General features: G+C 53.9%; 5 protein-coding genes across 7 annotated transcripts in view; 3 read left to right on the top strand and 2 right to left on the bottom strand.

Moving 5' to 3' along the window:
* The first annotated feature begins 125 nt into the window (after positions 1-125).
* CCDC142 (coiled-coil domain containing 142) lies at positions 126-6445 on the top strand. 2 transcript variants are annotated; one of them, XM_045788345.2, is made up of 9 exons: positions 126-1194; positions 1515-1601; positions 1679-1828; positions 1963-2093; positions 2166-2279; positions 5202-5316; positions 5525-5702; positions 5831-6030; positions 6189-6445. In XM_045788345.2, the coding sequence occupies exons 1-9, from the start codon at positions 126-128 to the stop codon at positions 6443-6445; spliced, it is 2301 nt and encodes a 766-aa protein (XP_045644301.2). The 2 variants fall into 2 exon arrangements, with proteins under 2 accessions (XP_045644301.2, XP_045644302.2); XM_045788346.2 differs by lacking the exon at positions 1515-1601.
* Positions 6446-7466: 1021 nt separating this feature from the next.
* Positions 7467-10022, top strand: MRPL53 (mitochondrial ribosomal protein L53). The gene is made up of 3 exons (XM_045788357.2): positions 7467-7595; positions 7696-7808; positions 7916-10022. Exons 1-3 carry the CDS (start codon positions 7504-7506, stop codon positions 8047-8049), a joined length of 339 nt encoding a protein of 112 aa, XP_045644313.1. The 5' UTR covers positions 7467-7503; the 3' UTR covers positions 8050-10022.
* Positions 10023-11520: 1498 nt separating this feature from the next.
* MOGS (mannosyl-oligosaccharide glucosidase) lies at positions 11521-15288 on the top strand. Its single transcript, XM_045788320.2, has 4 exons — positions 11521-12011; positions 12201-12427; positions 12897-13093; positions 13337-15288. Exons 1-4 carry the CDS (start codon positions 11669-11671, stop codon positions 15078-15080), a joined length of 2511 nt encoding a protein of 836 aa, XP_045644276.2. The 5' UTR covers positions 11521-11668; the 3' UTR covers positions 15081-15288.
* A 175-nt stretch (positions 15289-15463) lies between these two features.
* Positions 15464-18284, bottom strand: WBP1 (WW domain binding protein 1). Of its 2 annotated transcripts, XM_087863600.1 has the most exons (5): positions 17696-18284; positions 17257-17358; positions 16604-16706; positions 16300-16476; positions 15464-16129 (listed from the first exon to the last, which is right to left on the bottom strand). In XM_087863600.1, exons 1-5 carry the CDS (start codon positions 17762-17764, stop codon positions 15675-15677), a joined length of 906 nt encoding a protein of 301 aa, XP_087719726.1. In that variant the 5' UTR covers positions 17765-18284; the 3' UTR covers positions 15464-15674. The 2 variants fall into 2 exon arrangements, with proteins under 2 accessions (XP_087719726.1, XP_045644298.1); XM_045788342.2 differs by lacking the exon at positions 17257-17358.
* A 136-nt stretch (positions 18285-18420) lies between these two features.
* Positions 18421-19480, bottom strand: part of INO80B (INO80 complex subunit B) — a 3513-nt gene continuing 2453 nt past the window's right edge. Inside the window, exon 5 of the mRNA XM_045788337.2 lies at positions 18421-19043. Coding sequence (XP_045644293.1) covers positions 18513-19043 — 531 coding nt within the window. The 3' untranslated portion in view covers positions 18421-18512. The remainder of the gene's footprint in view (positions 19044-19480) is intronic.

Here is a 19480-nt window from a genome sequence, read left to right as displayed (position 1 = left end):
ACGCTCCCGGCGGCTCTCGGGCTAGCGATGACGGCTCTTGGGACGGGGCGGAGTCCCGGCGGCGGCGGGCGTTGGGCAGTGCGGGGAAGTGGGAATCGTTAGGTTCGTTCCGGACACGGCGCCCCATGGCCCAGGCGTCTCCCTCTGGTGGCCTTCTGCCTCCGCTCGCTACCGTGCCGCCATTGAGAGCGCAACCCGTAGGCGCTGTGGAGGAGCAGTGGGAGAGAAGGCCGGCGGGGACTCTTCGCGGAGACTTTGGTGGCTGGCCGTGGCTGCCGGCTACCGGGAGCATCCCCTGCCTGGAGCCGCGGCCCGGTGGAGCTCGGGGAGGGCGGCCGTGGTGGGCGGCGCCGGCGGACGCGGGAGAGCACCGCGAGGAGGGCGCCGCGGACTGGTGGCGGGAGCCGGCAGCCGGCCGCCCGATCCCTCCCGCGCTGCAGCGTCTCCGGACCGTGTTGCTGCGGCTGCTTCGCGAGCGGGAGCAGCTCCTCCAAGCCCGAGACTGCGCCCGCTACCTACAGGCGGTCGTGCGCCTCCTGAGGATCCTGAGTCCCAGCGCGCCAGTCTCCGGCGCCGGCCCCTTGCCTCAGCTGTGCGGCGACCTGCTACCGCACTCTTCTCGAGGGGCTGTCCTGCGAATCGGCCTACGGGAGACTCCCATACCGCTTCTGCTGGCGCGCCCCGTCGGACTGGCCGCTCAGCGCTTGGAGGCTGCCATCGAGATGCAGCTTCGGGCTCTGGGTCGGGAGCCGGCCAGCCCTGGCTTGTCCTCCCAACTTGCCGACGCGCTGCTGGCGCTTCCCGCCTACCACCAGCTGCAGGGAAAAGCCTTGAGCCATGTCCCCGGGGCAGCGCGCCCTTTCCCGCCGGCCCGTGTGCTCCACCTCCTGACGGGGGAGCGGGGCTGCCAGGTGGCAGGTCAGTTAGATGAGGCGCTCAAGGGACCGGGCTTGCGGGATCAGCTCCGCAGTCGGTGCCAAGAGGAGCGGGAGCTGCTGCCCGGGCTGCTGGGGCTGCTGGGGGGCGTGGCGGATTCAGCCAGCAGTGGACTGGGGCTTGAAGGGGCTGGAGCCCTGTGGAGCCGGTACTGGACCCTGCTGTGGGCAGCTTGTGCGCAGAGTCTGGAACTAAGTCTAGGACCCTGGAGGGACCGCAGGGCAGCGGCACAACAGCTGAGTCAGGCACTGGGTCAGGGTGAGTGATGGGCCTGGGTGGGCATTTGGGAAGACTGGGGTCTCTTTCTTCTCCCTAGTCATGTCACTCCCCTGCCAGCCAGACTGCAAAAGCAGGCCCTATATAATGAACACGGTCACCCCCACCCCTTACTCCCACCCCCCCCAAGCCCCCTCCCCACCCGACAGGCTATAGCATCTGGGCTTTCAAGACCAGTCTTGCTTTCCACTCAAGTCTTGAGTCTTGGTGGAAGCCTCCCCTCTTCCCCCATCATTGAATGAGCAGTCGTTCTGGAAAAGAGAGGCCTTCTTTTCAGGCTCCAGAGCCATTTCTCCCACTAGCATCCCTGCCTCAGGAGTGTGAGAAGGAGTTGGCTTCTTTGTGCCGCAACCTATTTCATCAGTCTCTTACCTGGAGCTGGGACCAAGGTGAGAAGAAAGGGGCATCGGGAGTGAAACAGCCCCAGACTGCCCCTTCCTCATCAAACTGTATCCCTCATCCTCAGGCTTCTGCCAGGCCTTGGGATCTGCTGGTGAAGATCAGAGCAGCCTTCCCTCATCCTCTCATACCACTGAACTTTTGCAACAGCTCTTCCCTCCTCTCTTGGATGCCCTTCGACAACCCAGGTCAGGGCTGCTCCTCTGTCAGCCTCCAGGTGAGACGAGGTGCTGGAGATGGAGGAACAGAACAGTTCAAGATGTTCCCTTTATTCTTTTACTCTGTTCTGAAGCCCGCCTCCTCCCAGGGGGGTTCTCTGACTCCTCAGATACTCCATCCTCCTCTCCCCAGGTCCTGCACCACTTGCTCTGGGGCTCTGTACCCTGCAGACCACTTTGGTCTGGTTTTTGGGCAAAATTCAGCAGCATCTGGCAGTGTGGGCCCCAGGTTCCTTGCTGGTCCTGATCCAGAAGAACTTACCTGTGAGTAGCTAGCAAGTGGGAAGGGGAGCAGCCTGGGCTGGGCTCAAATCTCACTTCCTATTTCTGCCAAAGCCTCTATTGCACAAGGCAGAAGCTCTGTCTAGACTGGCCTCAGAGGAAAGTTTGGTCCTGGAAGTGGAGCAGCAGCTGGGCCTAGAGATCCAGAAACTAACTGCACAGATCCAGGTGAGAAGAGCAGGGGCCCTGACAGTGGCAGTTTAAGAGTCAGTTCTGTGCCCAGTTTTGGGGTTGGGGTGGTGGTGGTGGTGGTTGTGGAACATTCCAGTGACTTGGAATCTCCTTGGAGTCTCTGCTGAATTTATCTTCTCTTGCTCTGTTCATTTTTTGTTCTCTCTTTCCTTAGCTTGTTATGGAAAACTTCAAACATATACAAAATTAGAGAGTAGAGTATAATGGAACCCCATATTCCTACCACTGAGGCTTTAACAATTATCAACTCATGGTCAATTTTGTTTCATCTATATGTCAGGCTCTCATTTTGTGATGTTAACAGCCACTGATGATCACTGCCTAAATCCATTCTTTCATTAGGGGGTGCAAAGTGGTGATATTCCAATTCTATCACATCTTCATTTATTAGTTGATTTACTCCTATAAAGGAAATTTGCCCTCATTAATTACTTGGTTACTTTGAAGTATATTTTGTAGAGAAAAAGCAAGATAAATGATTGAATCTTTCCTTTTACCTACTAGCTTTTTCTAAAAAGCTTTTATTTATTTATTTGAGAGAGAGAGCACGAGCTCTCTTGTGGGGAGACGCAGAGGGAGAGGGAAAAGCAGACTCCCTGCTGAGCGCACAGCAGGGGGGTGGAGAGGCTGGATCCCAGGACCCAAGGTCATGACCTGAGCTGAAGTCAGCCACTTAACCACCTAGGGGCCCCTCCTTTTACTTACTAGCGTTGAGATGATGTTTCTTCTCTTCTCTACGTGTATCATTTACACTTTTATTAAAGTAATACATGTCCATAGTTTGAAAGTGAAATAGGATATTATTTTAGAAGGCTTCTAATGAAAAAAATAACACTTTAATTGCCCCCACCCCACCTCTGATTCCTGTTCCACAGTGATAACCTTCATCCACTCTTGTCTGTCTTCTAATATTTTATTTTCTTCCAAACTGATAAATAAAATTATTATACTTCTGTTTTAATTTTTCCCCATTTTGCACAGTACCTGTTCCTACTACGGAAGATGTTTCTGTTTTTTCGTTTTCTCTTCCTGCACAAGTTTTTCCTCTCCCCTGAGTAGGGGCAAGGCTATAGAGTTCAGGCTTTGCCCTTTTGCTCCTTTTCTTTCCACATTCCTGCTTACCCACAGTGCCTTGGTGCTATGCACGTGCCTCCCCCCCCCCCCACACACAGTTTAGCGGTAATCTACCATCTGCATCTGCCTGTTCCACCTCAATTTATTGCTGCCTCCTTCAACTCAACATACCCCAGAGCAGGCTCCTTATGAGGATGTTGGACAGTGATGGCCATGGGAACTGAGGAAGGAAGGCCACAGCAGGCATGTCGTTACAGAAGCTCCATACAGGGTCTGTGGCTCGAGCTGGTGGCTAGGCAGCCTCAGACGAGTGGCAGGGGTTACTGGAGGTGGGCAGTTCATAGTTCCTTGAGGGTGTAGTGGGAAGATGACCTGACCAAGGCAGAAACTCTGTGTGTGTGTATGCGTGTGCACACACACTTTTGTCTAAGGTTGGGTGGGGGACTGTGGAGGAGAAAGCAGGTTGGCATAAAACTGTGGAGGGCACTGAACACCAGCCCACAGATTTTGGGCTTTGTCTCATGAGTGATGGAAAGCCGTGGGAAGAGCAGAGGGGAACAGTGGAGACCGTGATAGAGTCCGATCCAGCTGTAGTGGTCAGCTTGGGAGGTGAGGAGACATAAGGGAAGCGTCCAGCTCCGGGTAGTCATGAGAACAGGGATAGGGACGATGTGCCTACCATGTGAACTAACCATTGTGGGAAGGACTCTGTGTGCCATGTTCCTCTGCCTGGTGATTGCACTGTTGGGTATCTGCTCTGGGCATTCCACCGTATATGGCACTGGGATGGGAAAGAAGAATCAGACGTTGTGAGTTCTCTCCCCAACTGGACTGTAACATCCCAGACAGAAAGACATTTCATAGTATGACCTTGTGTTTCCTCAGTGTTGAGTGCAGGGAGATTCCTAACAAATGTCATTTGACAAAAGGGTAATTTCCTTGGCATAAATAAGAGGGAGTTTTGGTTTTCAGGAGAAGAGAGGAAGAATTTGGATTTAGGATAGGCTGTTGTCACGATATGTACCAGGAGCCACATGAGCTCCACTCCCCTCTCCCCTCCGTCCGACCCCCAGGCCCCTTCCTCTCTTCAGAATAACAGGCATTCAGTCACCTTGTCTTGACAGAGCTACCACATTACCTGCTTCTTGGGGTTCCTCTCCAAGATGGGCTGAGACACCCCTCTTTTTTGCTCTCCCATTCCAAAAAGATAACCTATCGAAGCACAGAAACTAAACCAGCACATGGGCTTTTCCTGCTCTATAGGTTACACTACTCTGGGGAAATGGAAGTAGGGTGTAAAAAACATTCAGTGTAAGGACATTCCAAAGGTTCCTGAATCTCAGAAAGTTACAGTCATTGCTCCTGGTCTGCGTATAGTTCCTGCCTTCCTTTCATAGATGATGGAAGATCACGTACTCCCCCCTCTCTTCAGCCTCTGCCTGTTTGTAGATCGTGTAGACCCCTCTCTCTAGCAGTTGCTTTGGAACATTCGTAGTGGTGAGGGTGTCTCCCTCTTTTTGTCCTATTGATGTTCCTACAGAGTAAAATTAACCTGGAGGATGTCTAGATGCTGAACCAAGCTGAGGAGAGCAGGGTAATCCTATGGCAATTGTCTATAATCTTTTCTGGGTCCACGCCTTTAGGAAAACCCAATAAGAGCTAGGGAATCTCTCCTCAGAACCGCCCAAGCCCACAGAATTATGCTTACAATTCTGTTCCGGGGCTTTATGGAAGCCAGGTTAAACACCTCAGATTTAGAAGAACATCATAACTTGGCAAGTCCCTAATAGATAAGCCCCTTTTACTTTCTCCGTATCTCCACAGCTCCTGCCTGAAGAGTCACTAAATCTCTTTTTTCAAGAATGTCATAAACAAGCCACACAGGGCTTCGAACTCTACATGCCACGGGGTCGGTACTGGCGGCATCACCTCTCTCCTGGTAACTCCTCTTCCCAGCATCCCCTTCCATAGTTCCCAGGGGTAATGGTCTCCTGACCCCTCCAAATCCTGGGTCCACTCCTCTGTCTCCGCCCTCGTCCTCGCCTTCTCTGCCCCTGCAAATCATATCATCTTCCCCCAAACACTCTGTTGGGGGTCAGTGGATCTCCATGGCCTCATATCCTGTCCTTTCTCTTCTCTCACTCTAGAACTGCCCAGAATTCCTAGTGAGTATGCTGGGTTGGTGGTTCGCACTGTACTGGAGCCTGTATTGCAAGGATTGCAGGGATTGCCACCCCAAGCCCAGGCCCCTGCCCTTGGCCAGGCACTGACAGCCATCCTGGATGCCTGGCTTGACCACATCCTTACGCATGGGATCCGGTTCAGGTGTGAAGAAAAGGAGGCAATGGCAGAGGGCTGAATGGAACTGGAAAACGGGAGGGGATGGGTGGGGCAGAGCAGTTTAGAGAGGCAGTAGAGGCAGGTGGCCACATTGTACCTTGGCCTTCATGCAGCCTGCAGGGGGCGCTGCAGCTCAGACAAGACTTTGGAGTGGTCCCTCAGTTGCTGGAGGAGGAGCAGTGGGGCCTGTCCCCCGAACTTCGCCAGACTCTACTCTCGCTCAACATCTTCCAGAGGCTGGATGGGGCCCTGATGTGTCTATTCCAGCAGCCCCTGCCCAAGCCTGAAGTCCAGAGGAGGCCTCCGTGTTGCTGTGAGTCACTCTTCCCCAACTCTAGGCTCTCTTTGCCCTGCCCCTGGCTACTTTGTGTGCCCTACCTCCCATCCTCATCAGTGACCTCGTGTGGTTGTCAATAGTGGTCAAACCCCTTCCTCCTGCCCACTGCCTGTCTTCCACTCCTGCCTTCCCAGGTACATGCAATGAGGTGCAGTCCATGGAATTGTCCAGCAGCAGTCTCAACAACCTGGAAAGCTTGGAGCCCCCTCTTCGGCCTGGAGCACCCCCAGCGCAGACAGCTCAGCTGCTAAGCACACTACGGGGTGGGGGACCTAGCCCAGAGGCTTACCTGGTGGGAAATCAGCAGGCCTGGCTTGCCCTGAGGCAGCACCAGCGCCCCCGCTGGCACTTGCCTTTTCTTTCCTGCCTGGGGATCAGTCCTGAATCCTAAGGAGCGTGGGACCAGGAGCCAGAAAGTCAGAGCTCCCTATGCCTGGCTGGAAAAGCCCAGACATTTAGAACTGTATATCAATGAAGCCTACATTTGGGAGCTTAGAAGAAAGGCTACCTGAGAACCACAAGCTACGCAGAGCCTGGACTTACAAGCAAAGCATCCAAGATTACTCCAGTGCCTGCCATCCAGAGTAAAGGGCCAAACCACAGCCTGGAACCTGAAGGTCAGCATCTGCGGGAGGCTCAGGCCTAGTTCCCCAACAGTGAAGACCTCTCAGGGCTAGGCGCTGGGAGAAGGGCCATAGGGTTGGATCCCAGAGGAAAGGCAAAAAGAAAAAGCAATAGAAAGCTGAGAGACTAGTTTGCCACTTCCTCTGAAGTCCCAGGAACCAGGCTAAACACAAAGTTAGTTCATCAGGAACCACAAAGGTGGAATAGGCATTTCTACGCTTGGATCAGTCCGGAGGGTTGTATTACCCTATGCTCCCCATCTTGTAACTATTTTCAGTCACTTAAGAATACTGGGCTAAAGGACCTTCACGTTTAAACTTTGGTTACTCAGAGTTCAGCATGTTTAATCTTCAGTTACCTGAGTAGGGTTTACCCCCGGTAGCTGTATAATCCCTGCCATGGTAGTGCCCTCACCGAAGGGACCAGGCTTAAGATGGTGTTAACCTAGATCTGGCACAGCAACGTACAGCGTAGGGAAGGGGTAAAGACTGCAGAAGAGGGACGTCTTATTAGAGCCTGGCGCAACGGTTTTTGCACTATTTATTGTCTTCACCGTGGTACAAGAGGACTATTAATGATAAGTATTTACTGACCGCTTACTTTGGGGCCCTCCATACCCTGTGTGGAAACCACCTCCCTCCCTGCTGGGGCTCTAGCACCTCTTCCTCTCGGCTGGGGAGCCCGCCCAGGGCGGCTGGGGGCAGGCACCACGGCACGCTGGCGCGGGAGTCGGAGGGTCGGAGAGCTGCAGCCAGGGGAAGGGAGGGGAGCGCGGCGGTAGAGGACACTTCCGGCCGCACGAGACCTTCCGGGGCGGAGGTCACCATGGCGGCGTCCTTGGCTCGGCTCGGCCTACGGTCTGTGAAGCAGGTTCGAGTTCAATTCTGCCCCTTCGAGAAGAATGTGGAGTCAACGAGGTACGAGGGGGAAGGAGTGGGGACGGAAAGGGGCCGCGTCTTCCTCCCGCCGGGGCTCTAGCCCCTTCGGCCGGGCGCTCAAGCAGTTTTCCCTCCGCAGGACCTTCCTCCAGGCGGTGAGCAGCGAGAAGGTCCGTTCCACCAACCTCAGTTGCTCGGTGATTGCGGACGTGAGGCACGACGGCTCCGAGCCCTGCGTGGACGTACTGTTCGGTGGGCTCGGGTGGGGAGGCGGACGGGAGGGGTGCCAGGCAGCCCGCGCGTCCTCAGTCCCGGCCCCGCTGTCCTCCCGGTCCCTGAATCGTTTGTTTCTTACCCAGGAGACGGGCATCGCCTGATTATGCGTGGCGCTCACCTCACCGCCCAGGAAATGCTCATAGCCTTTGCCTCGCACATCCAGGCCAGGGCTACGGCGGGGAGCGGGGACAAGCCCGGCGCTGGTAGCGGGCGCTGACAGCGCAGAAGAGCCCAACAAGCAGATTTTAGCTTGGGATTGCTAGGATACCTACCTGAGAAGAGTTTGAGAGACTTCATCACTCGAATCACCATCTGGAGGGACACGAAGCGCCAAAAAAAAAAAAAAAAAGAGAGAGAGAGAGAGAGGACCCTCTGATTACTGATACAACCAATGTTTCTGGAAGGAGACACGATCAGATAGGGGTCTGGACAAACTTGAGTTTATTTCACTTTCTTACCATCGTCCTGTGCTTAACCCTTTTGAATTTGGCTTCTCCCATCACTCACTCAAGGTACTTCTAACTCTTATCAGCCAAATCCAGTGCTGTTTTTCTCGGTCCTGGTCTTTCCATCTCAGTAGCATCTGCCACTTTTAATTCACTCCCTTGTGGAACTTCTCTTCTTCTTGGGTCTTTTTCCTTTTAACCATAAAAGTGTAGTGCTCTCATCCTTCATTTTCTTCTCTATTTCTGGGTTATCTTATTCTCTATCATAACTTGAACTACCCTCTCGGATTAAACCCTACATTTTTGTTTGGCTCTAATCTCAACTGCTGTGCTATAGTCAGGTTACATACTACCGATTTCCTCCAAATTCCACAACACTCTTTGTCCAAAATAGAATTGACAATCTTACATACACATATACTTGCCTCTTCCCCTAAATTTCCCATTCCTTTTAAAGGCACTTCATCTGCTCTGCCACCGGGGCTGGAAACCACAGCATTATCTCTGGTTCTGCCTTCTCCCTTTCCTTGTCTATCCAGTCAGTAAGTTCAGAATATTCTGTCTGAAACAGAAGCTTCTGAAATGTTTTCTCCATTCCCATTCATTTAACTCTATCATTGTATTCTCCCACCCAGTCTCCTTTTTTCTGATCATTTTTTGCTGCTGCTTAACTTTATCTTTCAAAGTACATCACTGTTTTTATGTCCTGTTACTACTTGTGTCACACTGTGCCTAACGTGTTTTTCATACTGGGTTACCACCCATTAGTGTGGATCATGAAATCAATTTAGGGGGATAAATCATCCTTTAAAAAACAAAGTAAAAAAGAAAAAAAGTATCAGAGGGCATGGCACAGGGAATGGGAAGTATTCTTTCAAGAAATTTAAGTTTTTAGCCTATAATCATGAATATATGTAAATAAAATAGAAAGTGTATATATACATATCTATCTATCTATCTATCTATCTATCTATCTATCTATCTATCTATCTCCTTGGTTGCAGTGTAGAATTATTTCTTACCACAGGTTGTAGGAAAAAAATGGTTGATGGCTACTGGTTTAGAGAACTTGAGAACGCTTAGCTAGGCAATAAAGGATCTCTAGCACTGGCTGCTATGTCCTTTGCCAGATACATTTTCCATGACTTTGCTACAGCGTTGCTACACTGCTGCTCTGCTTTAAAGAGTGCTATCTTCAAGAGCTGTTTTTCCCCCCTCCCCCTTTAAAAAAGAAACTATCAAAAAACAACCTACCAGGAGGGAGTACGGTGTAGTAAAGAGCCAGAATTCCTGGGGTTGAAATCCTAACATTGTCCCTAAGTAGCTCTGTGACTGTGGAAAAATTACTTAGTCTCAGTGCCTGTTTCCTCACTAGTAAATCAGGGATAATAATACCTATCTCCTAGGACTGTTGAGAGGATTAAATGAGTTGATATCTGTAAAGCGCCTAGAACATTACTGGAAGCATAATACGTGTTGTCTAAGAGGCCTTATGGTATAGCCGAAAGGATACCGACAGCTTAGATTTTTAGTTCTCCAGCTCGATGGTTAACAGGCTGTTATCTCTGGCCAGATTTTACCACTCTCCTCATCTGTAAAAATGGGGATGGTTCAAACATTGCTGTAAACATAGATTGAATGCTGGCACTGTGAACTTGAGGTTGGGGCTGTTTTCTCTGTGTCCCCAGCACTTTGCATATTGCCTGATACACAGTGTGCAATAAACGTGTTGAATTTATAAATATTTACTATCTACCTTGTACCTGTAACTTTGATTAGTACTGGCATACAAAGATGAATAATGAAACCCACGTATGTAGTAAGTGCTACAATAGAGATATGAACTAGATGCAATGGTAGCAAGAAAGACAGGAGTGACTATTGGGATTGGTCAGAAGGTGATTGTTGAAAGAGCAAAAAGTCTATGGGGGCCGTCAGATATCAGATTATAGCAAAACAAAGTGTACATGCAACATATAGTATTTTATATAGTGAGTTTGGATGGGAGGTATGATAAAAGCTAGAGTAGCATAATGGTGTTGAGTAGGGTTTTTTTTTATTTTTTTAAATATTTTATTGATTTGACAGCGAAAGAGGGAACACAAGCAAGGGGAGTGTGATAGGGGGAAGCAGGCTTCCCGTGGAGCAGGGAGCCCGACCCAGGGCTCGATCCCCGGATGCTGGGACCACCACCCAAGGTGAAGGCAGACGCCTAACGGCCGAGCCACTCAGGCACCCCTGAGTAGGGTTTTTTAAAGGATGATAGGGACTTGTACTTTATGAAAATACCTTTTATGCCAAGCTGTTGGTAAGAAGCAAGTAATAATCCAAGCTGCTTTTCTTTTTTCTTTTTTTTTTTTAAAGATTTTATTTATTTATTCGACAGAGATAGAGACAGCCAGCGAGAGAGGGAACACAAGCAGGGGGAGTGAGAGAGGAAGAAGCAGGCTCATAGCAGAGGAGCCTGATGTGGGGCTCGATCCCATAACGCCGGGATCACGCCCTGAGCCGAAGGCAGACACTTAACCGCTGTGCCACCCAGGCGCCCCCCAAGTTGCTTTTCTGAACCACCAGTAATTGTAATGTTAACTCTCCTAAGTCTACCCGAGGTGCAGATGCCACTTCCTCCCTACAGACTTCCCTGACCTGGATATACTTGATCCTTCCTCTAAGCTTCCTTGCTTTCTGGGTTGTATAAAAGAGGGAGTAAAATGCATTCTTTAAAGTGCATGCACCACCATTATGATCCATTATGGTTCATCTAGATAAAGAATCCTAGACTGAGATCTGACTTGTCTAAAGTCAGAGGGTCGCTTAAAGACACTGTTGGAACACATCTCAGGCTTCCTCTTGGGTCCACTCTGGCACGCTCCACTTAAGTAGGAAAGAAAGCACGGGAGTTGGCAAAGTGATCCAGTCTGTTTCGGATACACCTGGGCTCCAAGCTAGCCACTCCCTGGCTCTGTGGCCAGGGCCAAGTTACTTGAGCTTCCTGTGCCACTTTTCAGCCACCTGATCGGGGCGGTTAAATGTAAAACACTCAGATGGCGTCTCAGGTTCTTAATATATAGTCATTTGGGGAAAAAAAAAAAACAATGTGAGATTACTTTTTTCTCCTACCCTGTGAAATCCGCGGGACGCCAAAGAAACGTTAACCCTAGAGCCGGAGACAACCAGCCCTTTGCCACGCCGTTGGCGGCGGGTCCGGACTCAGAGACTTAATCTGACGTGGCGGGGTGGGACTTCCGGCAGGAGGCGGAAGCGGAGCGGGAGGCGCGGGCCGGCCGGTGCGGCTGACAGGTCTGTGGCCGCCGGGGCGCCGCGCGCAAGCAGGACCCGGGCTCCATTGCCGCTTCTCCGAGCTCCCGCAACGCCGACCTCCGTGCTAGGATGGCTCGGGGCGAGCGGCGGCGCCGCGGAGCGCCGGCAGACGGAGCGCGGACAACTGAAAGGGCTGCTCGGGGCGGCCCCGCACGACGGAGCGGCGAGGCCCGTGGCTCTGCGTGGAGAGCGGCTCTGGGCGTCGTGGTCCTGTCTCTGGCCCTGGGCCTCTCAGGGTGCTGGCTCCTGGCGTGGCACCGTGCGCGGCGGGCGGTCACACTGCACTCCGCGCCCCCGGCACTGCCTCCCGACTCTTCCAGCCCCGCCGTGGCCCCGGACCTCTTCTGGGGCACCTACCGCCCTCATGTTTACTTCGGCATGAAGACACGCAGCCCGAAGCCCCTTCTCACCGGTAACTGGGCCTCGGGGCGGGCGGGTAGGCAGGCGGACTTTTAATGTGGGAGCCCCAGCTTCATGCCAGAGCAAGAGTGGGCAGGGGTGTGGTTCAGGAGAGTTATGAGGAGGGATGGCCCTGAAATTCTCGGAGACCCAGAGGGACAGCTCCCCTGCTCTTTGACTTACGTGGCCATTCTACCCCCAGGACTGATGTGGGCGCAGCAGGGCGCCACCCCAGGGACCCCTAAGCTCAGGCACACGTGTGAGCAGGGGGACGGCGTGGGTCCCTATGGCTGGGAGTTCCACGACGGTCTCTCCTTCGGGCGGCAACACATCCAGGATGGGGCCTTAAGGCTCACCACTGAGTTCGTCAAGAGGCCTGGGGGTCAGCACGGAGGGGACTGGAGCTGGAGAGTGACTGTAGAGCCTCAGGTCAGGGCCTCAGGACACCCTTCCCCCAGCCCAGACTCCCTCCACCCTTTCTTTGCTGCCAGCAAATGCAGTATGATGTGGCAGTTAAGAGCAGGGGCTCTGAGTCTGGCTGCCTGCCTTAAACGTTTGTCTGTCTGACCATCTCTATTGACTATCCATGAGCCATGGTTTCGTTGTCTGCAAAATGGAGATAAAAATAGAACTTAACTCAGGATTGTAAAAATGAAAGAAAATTATGTGTAGAATTCTTAGGATAGTACATGACACAAAAGCACTCTATTATTTCCCAGAAAACCCTGTGCAAAGTTCTATACCTCATCTCGCTGGGTGCTTACCCTCCCTGACCCTTAACACCATAGATGTATGTTTACCGTGTTGCTCCTGCATGGTGCCCCTTTCGGTAAGGCTGAATTTTCAAGAGATACTGCTAATCTAATGCTGCATTTTTCTGTCCTCCTTGGTCACCCAGACCTCAGGTACCTCTGCCCTACCTTTGGTGTCCCTGTTCTTCTATGTGGTGACAGATGGCAAGGAAGTCCTAGTGCCAGAGGTTGGGGCCAAGGGGCAGTTGAAATTCATCAGTGGGCACTCCAGTGAACTTGGTGACTTCCGCTTTACACTTATGACACCAACCAATCCAGGGGACACTGCCCCCAAGTATAGCAGGTAACTGGGGGAAGAGAGCATGTAGGGGTGATGGTAGGGGTGGTATGGATGCTGACTTAGCCTGATTTCTATCTCCCCCACTCTACCTTCTTTCCACCAGTTATTTCCCTTCTCACCAGGCTCCATGTCCCCTGCATTGCTAAGACCCTTCCATCCTGACTCCCAGTCTCCTCTTACTTCTCTTTATAATCCTCACCATTTTCTCCTGAGTGATTTTTCCCTATTTATCTTTTTCCCTTCAAGCTACAATGTCTTCTGGTCCTCCAACCCAGGACTTCCCTTGCTGACAGAGATGGTGAAGAGTCGCCTAAATAGCTGGTTTCAGCACCGGCCACCAGGGGCTTCCCCTGAACGCTACCTCGGCTTGCCAGGATCTCTGAAGTGGGAGGACAAAGGCCCAAGTAGGCAAGGACAGGGACAAGGGCAATTCTTGATACAACAGGTGACACTTAAAGTCCCCTTTTCTGTGGAGTTGGTGTTTGAATCAGGCAGTGCCCGGGGAGGAGGAAGCCAACCCCTGGAGCAGCTGGCAGGCAGCCTGCTGACCCAAGCCCTGGAGAGCCATGCTGAAGCCTTTAGAGAGCACTTTGAGAAGACTTTTCAACTGAAGGAGAAGGGCCTGAGCCCTGAGGAGCAGGCTTTGGGTCAGGCTGCCCTCAGTGGCCTCCTTGGTGGGATTGGCTACTTCTATGGACAGGGTCTGGTGTTGGCAGACATGGGGGTTGAGGGGTCTGAGCAGAAGGTGGACCCAGCCCTCTTTCCACCTGTCCCTCTTTTCACAGCAGTGCCCTCCCGGTCATTCTTCCCACGAGGCTTTCTTTGGGATGAGGGCTTCCACCAGCTGGTGGTCCAGCGGTGGGATCCCCGCCTTACCCGGGAGGTCCTAGGTCACTGGCTGGGGCTGCTCAATGCTGATGGCTGGATTGGACGGGAGCAGGTGCTGGGGGATGAGGCCCGAGCCCGTGTGCCCCCAGAATTCCTGGTGCAAAGGGCAGCCCATGCCAACCCCCCAACCCTGCTTTTGCCGATAGCCCACATGCTAGAGGGTGGTGACCCTGCTGATTTTGCCTTCCTCCGCAGGGCTTTCCCCCGTCTGCGTGCCTGGTTCTCCTGGCTCCATAAGAGCCAGGCAGGGCCAGTGCCGCTATCTTATCGCTGGCGGGGCCGGGACCCTGCTTTGCCAACCCTGTTGAACCCTAAGACACTGCCTTCGGGGCTGGATGACTATCCCCGGGCTTCACACCCTTCAGCCAATGAGCGGCACCTGGACCTTCGGTGCTGGGTGGCGCTGGGAGCCCGTGTGCTGGTGCGGCTGGCAGAGCAGCTGGGAGAGGCTGAGGCAGCTGCGGAGCTGGACCCTCTGGCTGCATCACTGGAGGCAGAAGAGAGCCTGGATGAGCTGCACTGGGCTCCAGAGCTAGGAGTCTTTGCAGACTTTGGGAACCACACAAGAGCAGTGCAGCTGAAGCCTCGGCCCCCTCAGGGGCTGCTGCGGGTAGTGGGCCGGCCCCACCCTCGCTTACAGTATGTGGATGCCTTGGGCTACGTCAGTCTTTTTCCCATGCTGCTGCGGCTGCTGGACCCCAACTCCTCCCGCCTTGGGCCCCTGCTAGATGTTCTAGCTGACAGCCGCCATCTCTGGAGCCCCTTTGGTTTGCGCTCCCTTGCAGCCTCCAGCCCCTTTTATGGCCAGCGCAATTCAGAGCATGATCCTCCCTACTGGCGGGGTGCTGTGTGGCTCAATGTCAACTACCTGGCCTTGGGAGCTCTCTACCACTATGGACGTCTGGATGGTCCCCACCAGGCCCGGGCTGCCAAGCTCCACAGTGAGCTCCGTGCCAATGTGGTGGGCAATGTGTGGCGGCAGTATCAGGCCACAGGTTTCCTTTGGGAGCAGTACAGTGACCGGGATGGGCGGGGCATGGGCTGCCGCCCTTTCCAAGGCTGGACCAGTCTTGTCCTACTGGCCATGGCTGAAGACTACTGAAGGGGGAGAATGAGAGGGGTGCCAGGCCCCCACTCTGGAATAGAAGGACAAGATCTCTAGCTTCTGCCCCAGCCCTCAGATACTAGTGCTTCAAACCCTCCTCAGCTCATCTCAGGTGTCTCCTTACTGTCATCCCACATAGCCCTGGGGTGAATGTGAATTCAGAGTCTATTTTTCTAAATAAATTGGGAAACCATGCCAAACTCTATTGCTTTTGCCAGCTGTGCCTCACCAAGAGGTCTTAGCTCAGTCTAGACCTTAGGGCTGCCTACTGTTCTTCAGAGGAGGGTGGGAAAGTGGCCATTACATGTCCCCTCCAAATCCAGTTAGGTCAAGTGCAACGCAGCAAGTTGAGCACTACTGCACCCAAATTCACAAGCAGCTGGTTCTCATCTCTTTAATGAGATCAAAGGCTCCTGTGTATGTTTTTTGGGGGTAGAGCTAGCACAGTCCCCCAGACAGTGCCACTCTCCTCAGGACTCCACCCCTTGCAGGCAGATTTGAGGCGGCAGGGAGAGGCCAAGGAGAACTTGAGGATTTGGGCCTGGGGCTGTTTCTGGTGGGCAACGAATCCACCCACCCTCCCAAAACTGTTTATGGGATGTCCCCTTCACAGGAAACTAGCCCCACAGGAGATACCTGGGGTACAGGATCAAGGGGCAGCACACAGGGGTCCTCCAGATCTGGTGGGGTGGCACTAGCCCTAGCCTCCTTGACTGGCTCGCCCTCGCTGGAGTCAGGACAAGGGCAGAGCTCAATACCTGAGTCACCAGTCAGGCGGCGATAGCGGCAAGAAGGAGGTGTGGGGGCAGGGCTCACCCCTGCCCCAGGCTCACCCTCCTGATGAGGGGATGCACTCTGGTGGGAGGAAACACCTTCCACATTTGTTCCCTCGAAGTGGGCAGGGCAGCTAGAAGCAGAGGAGCAGCAGGTGTGGTCACTGGAAGCAGTCAAGGGGCAGCCTGAGGCTGCAGCGTAAGGAGGCGGCGGTGTGCCGGGGCGGTGAACCACATCCTCATAGGCTGGCGGTTTGAAAGCGCTGAGGAGGCCTGCAGGAAAGAATGGCATGGTTGGTGGGGCAACTAGTGGTGGGGTAGTGGTATCTTTGCTATTAGGAAAAGTGTGCTTTGAAATGTCTGAAAAGCGAACGTGGGGATGATTCAGGGTTCTGGGTTGGGAGGGGCCACTGGCAGTGAGCCCAGAGCCTCAAGCCACTCACGAAGGTCAAGCAGTGAACCGGTAGGGACAGGGCCAGCCCCATGGCATGCCCCATGGTAGGCCAACAAGTTGATCTCACGCTGGCGCTGCTGTTGCTGCAGCCGGAGTTTAGCTCGTCGATGACGGAAGGCGCAACAGCAGCTAAAGAGGATGAGGACAGTCCAGAGCAGCCAGAACCCTGCAAGGGGTGAGGAGGGAGGGTCTTAGATACCTCCCAGGCAGAGAAAGGTCCATGAAGGTTGGAATTCTGAGGCCCAAGGGAGGGTGGGCGGAAGGACCCGAGATCAGCCCCCTTGGAGACTCACACCAGAGCTCATAGTAGTAGGTGCAGCAGCCTGTCTCCCCGCAGCAGTGACCACTCTCACAGAGGTAGGGCTGGTTGTTCACTCCTGGGCAGAGCTCTCGAAGCTGGGAGCAAGGAGGCACTTAGAACCAAGGGAGATTCCAGCCCCAGGCACTGTCCACCCCCACCCCCTCTGCATGCAGGGACACAGTCCAACCCTGTGAGCCAAGTTGAGCTCAAGATCTGTGGGGAGGGGAAGAGTGATGGTGAGAGAGAGAACACTCCTCAGTGTTCAAATGTCTGAAGGGCTGTTGACATGGAAGACGATTTGGAATAACAGGAATATGTCTAGAACAAGATGCAAGGTGTGGACATACAAAGAGGTAGATTTCAGTTCTGCATACAGAGACTTCTCTCACACTCAGGCTGGCTCCCCAGGATGTTTTCTGTTAAGGGAGTGTTTGGGCAGAAGCCAGGGGGCAGTCTGAACTATCTCAAAGTCTCAGACAATGGGTAAGGGGTTTAAGGTAATTTCCAATGCTAAGATGCTTTCATTATCCTCGCTGCCAACCACAGTCTGCCTCCCCACCCCCATGCTGGATCTTTCCACCCCTGGATCTCAGGCTTCCTAGGGTAAAGGAAGGGCCGTATGAGACCCAGAGCAGTGCTCCCAACCAGATGGGATTGCTGTGGATGATAAAGGATGGCATCCAGGGCACCAGTCTGGGTTCCAGCTCTTCTCCAAATTGCTCCCTCAAGAGAAGACACTGCCGGACTCTGTTGTGACAACAGGCACACAGAAAAACATCACAAATAACTGTTGTAAGAAAGAGGGAGCTTCCTTGGGCCTCATTATGTCTTTGGTCACTGGAGAGCCACTGCAAGCTTCCACTGCAGCCATGGGATGGGGGGGGGGGGGTCTAAGAAGCTGCAGGCAAAGTCAACTGCATCTACGTTACAAAGTTTAGACAAAGAGTAGAAGGGACAGATTTAGGAACCTCACAGTATCTTTGGCTACGTGAGTTCCTCCCCAACCCCCCAAAAGGAAGGGACAAGGAGAGGAGAAAGAGAAATAAATGGTTGTCGTGATAGGCTTTTGGAGCAGTTGGGATACCTGCTGTTGCGGCACGCGAAGTGCTCCCCAGGCCTCCTCGCTGCCGTTCCCGCTGCTGGCCTGAGCCATGCCTCGACCTACAGCCCCCTGTAGACCACAGCCTCCTCTATCGCCAGGCGCCCCGCCCCTGCCACTTCTGCCGCCACCGCCATGGTCCCTGCCCGGCCCATCTTCCCTGCCGCCACCATCACTCCGCGGCCGGAGCTTCCATCCGCGGAGAGCTCTGCCAACTAGGACCCAGATTGCTCGGCCCTACCAATCAGCGACGCCCGCCGGCGTCCGGGCCAATAGGAACGGACCAGAGGTTTCTGCCAGTGACCAATCTACAGCAGCGCCTCCGCCACTCTCCCAGACAACAAGAGCTTACACAGACAAAGAGTGGGGCAAGGTTCGACCCAGGGGCCCTGACTGACAGCGACAATAGCCAATATGGACAACAGAACGGGCCCTGCATTACCAACCAATGAACGGCCGTCCAGAAAAGCAAAGTTTCCACTGATTGGCTTGAGCGCTATTTTCCAGCATGACGCCGAAGACCCGACCAAGCCAGGTAATCCCACTGGAAGAGGCGGGGCGGCTGGTGGCTCGGGGGTCCCCAAAAGTCCGCCCAAGTTTTCTTGCGGCCTAGTGGCCGTTTCCCAGGTGTCGACGCAATCTTCCGTGAGGACAAAGTGTGTGTACGGGGCATTGGCCTGCCATACCCCATTTCCCCAACTCTGTACAAGTCGAGGCACCAGATGAAATTTAATAATAGGGTGGGGAAAATAATGAAAACGGGGCAGGGGAGAGGGCGCAGAGTCCGGGTTCGGTCAGGGCCTTAAGTAGCCAAAAGGGGGGATGCAGGGCCTTCGGGCCCCCCAAGCCGCATCTGCAGGTTGATGCGATAGCACTGAAGGCTGCAGAGCGCCTGGCCGGTGCGGGAACAGGCGTAGCGGCGCGGGTGTGGGCAGCCGGGGACAGAGCACCGAGGAGGAGGGCCAGATGGGGAGGGGCGCTGAGACACTGGCGCAGGGGCGGGCACGCCAGGTGGGAAGGAAAGGGTGGAACCCTGTGCCCCGCTGCTGTAGCGCACCATGGGGGCCGGGGCCACGGCCCGCCCTCCCCGTCGTTCCCCCCGCGCCGCCCCTCGGCCTCCCCGCCCGCTGGTCGCCGCCGTCTTGGTGAGACGCTCGATAGTCTGGTTCTTGTGCTCCTCCGCCCGCCGAGCCGCCTGCAGCCGTCTCTTTCGCGCCCTCTCCTCGCGCTTCAGCAGCATCTCCTCGGTGAGGGCCGGGGCCGGGCAGCCCCCAGCCACCGGGAGCGGCAGCATCGGGGAAGGCTGACTCCGGGCCTTCTGCAGCAGAGCTCGCTGGGGAGAAAGACCGAGTGGTGTCAGAGAGGGGAGGCCTGCCCAAACGAGGGGAAGGGAAAGTGGGGATCTGGAAAGCAGGGTCTTGAGGAGCGCTGGCCTTGAGAGAAGGGGTGGAATGAGCACCCTCTCCAGGTGCCTTAGTACTGCCTCTTCCCAGATCTCCAGACTTTCATCTTTAGATCCTTGACTCTAAAGAAGAAAAACATTGATGTTTCCTGCCTGCCCTGAGTACCAAAACTCTGTTTACCACCTCCCTAGAGGTGTTGTTTGTTTTTCTGTTTGAAGTCTTTTCATCTCATTCCAAACAGTGGGAAAGGATCTTTATTTACTCCATGTCATCGGATGACACTACAACTGAAGAAAGGGGGTCTAGAGGTGATAGGGATTTAACAGTGGATCCATAGATGTGGCAGAAGCTGCTCTTAAGTGGCATC

Source organism: Ursus americanus, chromosome 7 (genome assembly GCF_024610735.1).
Source record: "Ursus americanus isolate L20-20 chromosome 7, mUrsAme1.1.p, whole genome shotgun sequence".
NCBI classification, from domain to species: domain Eukaryota; kingdom Metazoa; phylum Chordata; class Mammalia; order Carnivora; family Ursidae; genus Ursus; species Ursus americanus.
This window is presented reverse-complemented; position numbering and strand designations above follow the sequence as displayed.